Raw genomic sequence first — 10,698 nt, 5'->3', positions numbered from 1 at the left:
TACTTCTCCTATCCAGGCGATAAAAATTAATTTCACGGATCGGAAGCAGACACCCGGGCTCGAAGGAAGATGATGGAAAGCGCGTCGTCGCAGTCGTCGGGGTTCTCAGCAACATTCTAGCGACTATCTAATCAGCCTTGGCCCCCAGACCAGCGATTCGGCGGCCTAGGGAGATCATTTCTTCACGCTCGTTTCTTCATCAGAACTTCAGGGACTTAAGGGAGAGATGTGGAGAAGTTCACACCGAACTAAATCATTGGTTGATCCAGCCGATGGCGTTGGAGGGCTTAGAGCCTCGCGGGCTTGCGGGAAAGTGTATCATAAAACGGAGATAAACAACACACACTTACCCTCGCCGACGGGGTCCACCCCGGAAGCGGTGGAAACGTTTGTAATGAGCCACCAAACCGGACGATGGTGAGAAAAGAGTTTGAGCTTGATGAGCGCACATTACTCGGCTTCGGTTCCTATTTCTCGAACACAACCGACTCCTAACACAACTCGTTTCAACTTGTAGTTACATTGTACTTACAAAAGGGAACACTCATTCGGTAGCAATAATAAACCAATACGATCGTTTGGCCCCTCGAAACCTCGAACCGATGGGAACGCGAGCATAATGGTCGACGGTTATGGTAGCCATTCGGAGGAGATAGCCAGTAACGCAAGGGAACTTTCTGTTTCGGACGTGAACTTAACCTTCGGAGAAAGAGGGAACCTCTCGACCAACAAAAAAAAAACCCCCCGAATGCCGAACAGCAGCATATCTTAATTAATTTAATTTTACGAATTTTGCTCCCACCCGGTTCGGGGAGGGCTGGAAAACCGATGGTCAAAGCGCCCAACCCCTTATTGCAAAAGGGGGAAAATTCCTTCCCGGCCGGGGTCCGAAAGCCGAAGGGTCCGTCGATGCCCGGGAACGGAGGGAAATATTTCTGGGATTTCTATTTACCAACCAAACCTCTTCTACTGCTTCTGTCGAATAAATCCAGCCCTCGAAAACATTCCAAAGCTCGCATGTCTCGAAATCCCCAACGAACCGGCGTCGTCCCGCGTCGTCTGGCGAAAAGGTGCCTGGAGGTGGGTTTTTTTCCGTCCCTTTTTGTGGTGAGAACTGGTCTCATTAAATATTCATACGGTTCCAGAATCAATTAAAACAATTCGGCACTATCGATTGCCCTTTGGCGAACGATGACCGTACCGTACCTGGTATATCGAGAGGCTCGAGAACCGATGCCGGATGGTACGGATGCCTGCATCGATTTGCCATTCGGCATTCCGTCGGTCGGTCCAGACGACGGGCACCACCGCCGTGTCGGCATCCGAAAAATGGCACTAATCTAATCATGATTTTCAAACTTTTCGATTGCGAGAGCCACTTCCTGGATGGGCACAAAAACCGGTGTGCGTGTTGTCCTCGCGGCGTCTCGGGTTTCACCGGGAGCTCGGCGGTGAGCTTGGTGAGGTCAAGGTGGGTTCTCCAATTTCAATGCCTCGAGGCGGGTTCGATTGGAACGGGAACGTATGGGACGTTTGTTTTAAGATAAACGCCGACCGGGTGCGCCGACATGGGGTGGAAAATGAACGAAAACTCACGTTTCCCAATCAGACGTCTCCGCCGCCGGGGGGCCTTCGAGCCGGAGCGTGGAACTTTCCGGACTCCGGATCGGAAATAGCTATCAATGGCGATAGTCATTGGCCGGATGGAGATAGATTACGCCACCGGCGGAGACGCTTCGGTAACGGGAATGACGTGAGCTGTTCACGAGAAGTCGTGTTAAAACAGTGGGACGGAGTCAATGGAAGCTATGGGATGGAACACGCTCCCAACACCTGCGACCTGTGCGGATGCGATTTTTGACCAGTCATCGGGTAAGGTGTGCCTTTAGGGCACACTCGCACGGCCGGGCATGAGATATCCCATCGCGTTCTAAGCATACGCGGTTATGTGTAGGAGCTTGATGGAGTTGTACGATGATGATGAAGATGACTTTGACAAACGGTCGATGGCGACTGATCAGGTGCAGGCGACTTAAAGTTTTAATCAACAAATATGCCGAACTATGAATTGATGAGTTGCTTTCAACTAAGGTAACAAAAATGATGAACTCATTATATAAATTATTCAATTTTGGGTACGCATGTTTTCGAAATGGTACATAGACCAACAGGTACATTGCTTTACTGGTTTTAAACATAAACATTAATCAACTTTACATGATTTGCAGGAAGAACCGAAAAACTGATCTTCAGGATATCAATTGTATACTTCTGGAGCTCAGGATTATCTTACATGTAGGGAGTTATGACGTTGGTTCAGATTCCGACCATCTACCTTTGTCTGGACTATCTTTTTCGCGTCGGCCAGTTGGTCTCCTTCAAGATGTGGTTAACATATCCATGTTAATGAAAACAAGCGCAACAAACTGAACTAGCCTAAGACACATTGCCTTCTATAACCATAATAATTACAATGGTTTTCCTACGGATTCTGTGTTAAAGTCTCATCAGCTGATGTTTCTATTTCCGCAGAAACGTTTGAAATTCGATTAGAAAAAGAGCTAACCTTATTTTGTCAGTTTTGGATTTAATCTAACAAAACAAAACGATGTCGTCGTAGTTGTAGTAGTAGTCGTAATTGAGGACATTCATTGTTGTGTGGAAAGTATCCATGCAGGAAGCATATTTTTTTCCATCTATATACTTGAAAACTTAAAATTATTGAAATAGTTGCAACTTATGGAACTGTGTAGCATTAATTAAAACATACTAGAATGATCACAACCTACAAGCCGAAAAAATAGAGTGCAGTACGTGGAAGTCCTAACGTGTGTCTACAAAACAACACTGTCCATATTTAGGAGCGATATTTCATTTTGATTGTTTTTTATTTCCATTGCGGAGTTTTGCACAAGCTAGAATTCATCTTCCAGTCCTCAAGCAAAAAGTAGGGATTGCTAGTGAAACTGCACGGAATCAATTTTTCCAGACCAAAGTTTTCCACGTACTCGCTCGGCTGCATGTGATGACCATTAATCAATGCGCTTGGGTGGAATCGTTCCCGTTCAAGAGAATTCTTTATTTGTTTTCAGCTGAAAGAAAGGCGACCAGATGAAGTTGAACAGGGTGGTAATGTTCGATGGCTCACTGGACGGCTCCGGTGTTGTCTTGAGAACATTCGCAGATGTTAGAACTAAAGCAATAGGAGCATTGCGAATTCTACATCGAACGGGAGTGCAATGGATTGCTCTCCGCGGGCCAGTGCCATCATTTTCGCATATTTCACTTTCCTCCAAGGACAGGCCGGAGGAAAAACCTCCACATTTGGTATGATCCAGGAACACCAGCACAAATGTTTCACTGCTCTGAACGCAGACACGGGGCGGCACAACCTTTGACACACGATGCGCGCCGAATCGCGAAAAGCGGTAGCGCCTATTAACGCCCTTCGCTTGGTTTTTCTTTGTGTCTACGGCGGCGAACGGCGCTTCGCGGTTTGTTTAGCTGAATTCCAGGAAAATTCCACGTGCATCAGCTCGCCGCCAGCCAGCCAGCCGTGGGGGGAGGAAAATGAATTAATAATCGCCTTTTATTTTATTTCTTCGTCCCCGTTCATCCCTTCCCGCTCGGAAGAAATTCGCAACGGGAGGGGGAAGTCACAGCAGTGTCACCAGACGGCGAACATAAAATACGGCGCTTTCCCGTGGCGGCTCTGGTGCAGAACTGGTTCTAAATATAGTGCGGCCACCGTCTGGAGGTACACGGTACACGCTCTGGTAAAGTCTGGCAGATGAGCACCGCGTCTGCTTCGTAGTGAGAGAATGGGTTTTTCACGCGCACGCCACACTCAGGAGAGCTGGAAATATCCAAAGAGCGGATGAAAAATCGGTGGAGAGAAGCAAAAACAGCTCGAGAGCCGTACCGGGAACATCCGCGATGAGTGGTTTTTGTTTACACACTCTCCGCCCGAAAAAGGCAAAAGGCACCCCCGAAACGGACGGTGAGAGCAAGAAAATCCGGAAAGGCACCCCTAAAACTGGGGAGAGAGAGAGAATTTTTCTCTGTTGTCAAACTCGATCCGAGATCGAACCGGCGAACTCTGGATGATGCTGCGAAGAGAACCACGAGCGGGACGCCATTTTGAGAGTGAGAACTTTCTCCGAGCAGAGAATGAGTGATCCTGCCCGTTTGCGAGGCGGAGCGCGTGCAGGATCTCATTCTCTCCGGCCGCAGATGTTGATGGCAGAAGCGATAAAAGCAACTGGATCCTGCCGGACGAACTTCAGTCAGAAAACATCATCCGCCGCAGAAACGCCACACCTTTTACGGTGGCAACCAATCGCTTAATGTTTCGATAAAGGCGCGATTTTGTGTCACTCGTTCGCGAACTGTTGTAGCAAAGTGTGAGTGTGTGTGTTATCGTTATCAAAAACTTACCAGAAGAGCTGTATTCCAAAAATGCACTCCAGTGACTAACGCAGAAGCATATCGTTGATACAGGAAATTACTTGCGTAGAAAAGTGGAAAAAGAGCTGGTTCCCCCCGAAGTTTGGAGCTCGACAAGAACAAACTCCCTTAGAGACCAGCTCCGGTCGTTGGAGTGAAATTTCAAAATTTTGTGAGCAATCAGTAGGTCCGGTGAGGATACGCCTCTAGGGCTGTTCTAAAATTGTGTCTCGTGTTCTGGGACTACGTGGACCTGAAGTGGAGGACAGTGCTTTCGCCCCTATCTTATCATCGCCATCCGGTACGAAAAACCCTCCCCCTCAAGGGTGGTACGCGGGAAAACTGTCATCGCAGAGACTGCCCCGGGACTGAAGCATATCACGGAGGAACCAAGCCATAAACTCGTGGTGCGGAGTTTCGCTGGTTGGTGAATATTTTAACCGCCATCCCAGCTCCCCGCCGAAAGTGCCTTTCGTGAAGTGCATCCGTGCGTGTTTGTGATGTGTGTCTGTAGCGGTTGGGAGTGTTGATTGGCTTTTCCTCCCACCAGACAGTTTTGGGGCAAAAGTTTTGGGGCAAAAGCTTCCGGGAAGCCGGTGTTGAAGTTGGAGCGCAAATACCTGTGCTTCGTATGAATTCGACAGTGGCCAACTTGTGACGACGTATGGGCGTAGATGTAAACGCTTCCCTGGTTCGCTAAGGGCAAAGTTATTTTCTGTTTCCAAGTTGAGTTATAAAACATGAAGTGTCAATTGGTACTGCTTGTGGCGCTGGCGGTGGTGATGGCCACCGGTGCGGTGTCGTACTGCCCAAACCGGTGCGTCTGTGACGACGAGAAACTGCACGTGACGTGCGGTGAGGGCGAGCTGGACGTGCTACCGATCGCGCTGAACCCTTCGATCGGCCGGTTGGTGATCAAATTTAATCGCATCAAATCGATCGACTCGTCGATCCAGTTCTACACCGAGCTGACGATGCTGGACCTCAGCTACAACCATCTGCTCAGCATTCCCGAGCGCATCTTTATGTACCAGAAGAAGCTGCTGCAGTTGCATCTGAACAACAACAAGATCGGCGCGATCACGAACAAAACGTTCGGTGGGTTGGACGAGCTGCGGGTGCTGAATCTGCGCGGGAACTTCATCGACGAGATTGGTGTGGAGATGTTCAAGGTTCTGCCGAAGCTGGAAGAGCTGAATCTGGGCCAGAACCGAATCGCGACGTTGCACGCGAGCGCCTTCGAGGGTCTGGCCAACCTGCGGGTGCTCTACCTGGACGATAACTCTATCAGCACCATTCCGACGCTCTCGCTAACGCCACTGCGCGGCCTGGCGGAACTGTACCTCGGCACGAACTCGCTGTTCAAGGTACTTCCGGGAGCGTTCGAGGGATTGGGACAGTTGCGTCGCCTCGACATCCACGGTTCGATGTTGGTCAACATCACCAGCGAGACGTTCCGCGGGCTCGAGAACATCCGCTCGCTGGACATCTCCGATAACCATCTGCTGAAGGTACCCACGGTGCAGTTGAGTGGTTTGAAGCGTTTGGAGGACCTTACGATCGGACAGAACGATTTCGAGGTCATCCCGGAAGGGGCTTTCTTTGGTCTGTCCAACCTGAAGTCGATCGATATCTCCGGTGCACTGAATCTACGCCAGATCCAGTCGGGAGCGTTCTCAGCGAACCCAAACCTGGAATCGATTACGGTCGCCTCAAACAAGGAACTTCAGGAGTTGGATGAGGGAGCGTTCGCCGGGTTACCGCATCTCCGGAAGGTGTCGCTACGCGACAACAAGATCGGTACGTTCCACGAGGAACTTCTGCCGTGGAAGCACCTGGTTGAGTTCGACCTGACCGAGAATCCGCTGGTGTGCGACTGTAGCGTGCTCTGGTTGCGGAACTTACTGCAGCGTCAAAGCCCGGAGTCGCAGGACGACTCCCAGATAGTCTGTACCGGTCCCGATCGCCTGCACGGGGAGCCTCTGCGAGACCTAACGGCGGACCTGCTGGGCTGCCAGCACCTGCAGTCGAAAGAGCGAGCCATCTTTGGCGCCATCATCGTCGCGTCGGCGGCCAGCGTAACCACGGTGGTGCTGATTGTTTACCGGCTGCGACACCGCATCCTCGACGCCGTCCGCCGGAAGGGCTGGGCTGGCGGTAACAAGCGGGCCACGCTGCAGGAGGAGAAGGACGTCGAGGTGCAGAAATCCCTCGGCGAAGTCGAGTACCATCAGCCGCACTGCAATATCTACACGTACAACTACCACCCGGCGTACAGGAACTACCAGCATCCGTTCGGTGGTCAGTACACGCTGCCCTATCCGCACTATCAGACCCACGGGCAACCACCGACTACGCTGCAGCATCATCCACACCACCATCATCAGCATCATCAGCAGCAGCAGTCGTCGTCCCCTGCCGCCTCCATCGTTGCCGTCTCCGGTGGATACAGTGGCCCTCAACAGCAGCAGCAGCATCAGCAGCTTCCACAGCCTCAGTCGCATCCACACCAACAGCCACCACTCCCCCAAACTCCCAAGGGACCGCTGAGCACCTCGTCGTCGACCACGTCCTCCTCGACGTCCTCGTCGGCGCTCTCCTCGAGCGGATCCACCGTGTCCGGCATGTCGGCCCAGACACAATCATCCACGATCTACTCACCGCAGTACGCGCACCACATATACGAGGTGCCAAAGAACGTGGCCGACACCTAAGCCACCATCATATCGCACGGTCGGAACCCGTTGGACAACTGTCATATTTCCATCGCACCTAGATGTTTTTCACATAACCAGACACACTTACACCCCATGCTTAACCTTAAGGAAGAGTATTACAAGTTCACCTATTTAGTATTTAAAAAAAACAGACACATAAACACACAAGGTCGATAGTGGTGGACGCATCGGAAAACAGCACCCACATTCACACACACTCTCCCATCAGCACAACTTCACTCACTCGCATGTTCGATCCACATTAAAACACGAATCGTTGTTGTTAGGACGTTAGGAAAACTGGGGGAAAAAAATGGGGAGCTCAAAATGGGGCGATGCGGTAAACTTTTTATTATAATATTCTTTGTAATGCAAGCCGAAAGTACATCGGAGGGCGTCCGGGTAGTTCCGCATAGCCCGGAGGCTGGAATCAGGTCCTCCCCCCTCGGGATGATGTATAAATTATTCCATGGAAGCGCCAGTCGGTGGTAATACGTTTAGGGCCCATTACTTATTGATAGGCACACGAACAAAAACATACACATACACGTACGAGAACTAAAAGACATACCATAAGAGGGAGTACGAAGCAATCGCTCCAGCCGAGCGGGAAGACGCACCGGATGAGTCATATCGCGAGTAGTCCCTAGTTTTCCCCCGGGTGAGGCTGGTGGAAACAACCGTTCGAAACACGTGCGAAGTATATGGGAAAATGCGTCTAATTTTCTAGTCAATTTTAATTTATCCTTCTCTCCTCTTCTGTCAGCGACGACTAGTAAGGGAGTAGATGTCCACCGATGGACAGATCGAAGCAATCTCTCGTTCGTAGTACTGTTTAAGTTTAAAAAGCGATCGAAATAATATAATTCTCCCCTCTGCGGTCTACGAAAGGGTCAAATTAATGATGGAAAAAGAAGTAAGAAGGAAAAAAACACACTTACACACAAAATCAACGAAAGCAAGATGAAGCAAATACAAATCCGTAACAGTACAACCGTGTTTCCGTGTGCATTTTTTCGTGCGAAGCTCTCCGTTTTGCGGAAGCATTCTCTCAGTTGATGTAAATATTATGTAAATAGAGTTTACTTAAAGTATACCTGGCGTTGGCGTTTGGGAGCAGCAGGATAGGGTAGGCAAGCGGGAAGGCAGGTTGACGAAACAAGGAAGTAGTCGCCAAGGTCGCTACACGATACCGGTACACAGGAAACGTTACGCAGTTTAAGCAAAGGAACGCTAAACATGGACTGTTTTTTTTTCTTTTCTACTAAGGATATTACAAAATCAAAAGCGAACGGGATAAATTAAATTAATTCTAGGCGAATACTGATGTACGGGTTTTCCTTCCCTTTACTTACTTTCCTTCTCTCGTTCTCTCGATCTATCTCAGCTCAGTTCTATGTCGTTGTTCGGTTTTTCTCGATTGTCGTTTTGTACATGCCGTTTTCCAGCCCGAATGCATACGCGGAATGGAAATCGGTTCGCCTTCGGAAAGCGAAAAGGCGCCCTTTCCTTTGGCGTTGCATCGTTCGGCGGGCGGATAAAATAGTTCAGAATCGGGTACAACGGCGCACGTTCCGTTCGCAATCGCTTTTCCAGGGGGTGGTTCTCCGGGACCCCGTGGGGAAGGACGGGGGGGAGGCGCGTGATGTTAGGAGTTGGAGTGGTGGACGAGTTTTTTTACACGTTTAGCAGTAGATATAAATAGATATATCCAAGAGAAAGATGGACAGAGATGTTACAAGCGAACGATGAAAGGAAAGTCGTACCGTTTCGCAAATACACCAATTGGCGATATTATCATGATGATAGAAGGAGAGAGAGAGAGGGAGAGAGGGAGAGAAGGAAGAGTGAAGGCACCAAATTTGTTGGCACCGGGTAATCAGTAAAGGGAGAAAGTAATAAACGGAACCCGATACCATGTACACGTATTACACAAAAACAAACCACTTTGTATAGTGAAGTAAGTGAACACACAGAAGTGAATAAATGATGTCAAGGGATCGGTAAGGGCCCTTCCCCGAGAGAAATCAACGAAAATCAAGGAGACGGAGCAGATAAGAAATTGAATAAAACAAATCAAACTTGATATGAAAAAAAACACACATCAAATCTTAGTTCTCTAACTGGTAATAAGACTGGAGTCCGAAATGAAGACAGCAGACGCGATACTTCCAAACGCGCCCGAACGAGGAAGTAAAACCAAGAACAGGAAACTTCTTGGAACGAACAACTCGGATGTTGGGAAGCATAATGTCATTTTCTTTTAATTACCACTTCCCATGTTTTCGGGGCGCCCTCTTGCTGTAGCGTCCGTCCTTTGTGTTAAGTGGGATCCGTCCGAGGATCGTGATAGATTTCGGTACGCCGTTGGCCGGACTGCACTTGGGCGAAGTTTTCCTGGCGCTGGTGGTCCGACGCTTCAGGAGCTCCTTGGGTGGTAATTTGCTGCGTCCCTTCCGCATCCCCGACGGGACGGATGATGGAGAAAACGGTCCGTGTGTTTAACATCCTCCCTCCAGGCGCGTTGTGTTATGATGTTTGTAAGAGTGTTTGGGGACTGTTGTTTTCGGGGATTCTATTTTTATTTGCCGCGGCATTTGTTCCGTGTGCTTTGTTGACGGAATTAATGGGCGGGATAAGGATAAATGAGAAATTACGCCGTCGTTAGTGGATGGTGCTGGAAAAAATCGGTGCCCCATCCTCGTTAATCCAGTCCGTCGCTGGACTTATGCTGCTTCAGGTGTTTTCCGCTGCTTCTCTCACGCATCCCGTGTCAGTTTGGGTGCTCCCCCCCGAGGGGTTTTGGGAGGGATGGTGGACTTCGCCCGTCTGGAATGGAACCGACGGCGGTCTTTTCCACAAACGCATCCGCGCACAACAGACTCGACCGAAATGGACAAAGTTGGAAATTGGCCGCTACCAGCAACCCCCTGCCAGCTTGGCCGGTAAACTTTGACGGACTTTTTTTTACTTCCTTCCTAACTGCTCGCCTTTTATGTGGCTCGCCGAAGGTGGCCTTCGAGCTAACGCAGGACTTATCGTAACGCTATTGTGTTTTATCATTTTTTTTTTTAAATTTGCTACATTTTTTTCCCATCCTCCCACAAAATACCCACACGCACACGATTTTGGCGTGTTACCGGGAGGGGGAGAGAGAGAAAGGTGCTTTGGGGGAAAACTTTGCCCCGAACGGCCCACCAGTTTTCGGAAAATGGGCTTTGAATGTGAATCTCTTTAATAAAGAAAGTCCCGCAGTAAGTTAGCCAATTGGCGATGAAGATTGCTATAAATAAATTGGGCTTTTGATCGGTAGTCTGAGGCATGAAAAGGTTTTGCTTTCTTTTAGCTGTGTTCAAAAGCAACGGTAAGCAGGTTTGTATGATTTGTTTTTCTTTTATGGTACTGAAAAATGCTTGCCGGAGGGAGAAGCATATACTTTCTTTATGAAACATTAAATTGCTCAAAGCAGTTATAAATCAAAATGGTTTCTGGTTAAGATAACGAGGCTTGAAAGATAAAAATAATCTTCTTATAA

The 10,698-nt window shown here is 49.1% G+C and overlaps 1 protein-coding gene across 1 annotated transcript; it reads left to right on the top strand.

Moving 5' to 3' along the window:
• Positions 1-5,186: 5,186 nt before the first annotated feature.
• Positions 5,187-7,160, top strand: LOC131271754 (insulin-like growth factor-binding protein complex acid labile subunit). The gene has a single exon (XM_058273281.1). It carries the CDS (start codon positions 5,187-5,189, stop codon positions 7,158-7,160), a length of 1,974 nt encoding a protein of 657 aa, XP_058129264.1.
• The last annotated feature ends 3,538 nt before the right edge of the window (positions 7,161-10,698 follow it).

This window comes from Anopheles coustani, chromosome 3 (genome assembly GCF_943734705.1).
Source record: "Anopheles coustani chromosome 3, idAnoCousDA_361_x.2, whole genome shotgun sequence".
Classification (NCBI taxonomy): Eukaryota; Metazoa; Arthropoda; class Insecta; order Diptera; family Culicidae; genus Anopheles; species Anopheles coustani.
The sequence above is the reverse complement of the archived record's forward strand: the minus strand, read 5'-3'. Positions and strand labels throughout refer to the sequence as shown.

Excerpts from the sequence above, each read along its gene's own strand:
- LOC131271754 (XM_058273281.1), top strand. The coding sequence starts at position 5,187 with ATGAAGTGTCAATTGGTACTGCTTGTGGCGCTGGCGGTGGTGATGGCC.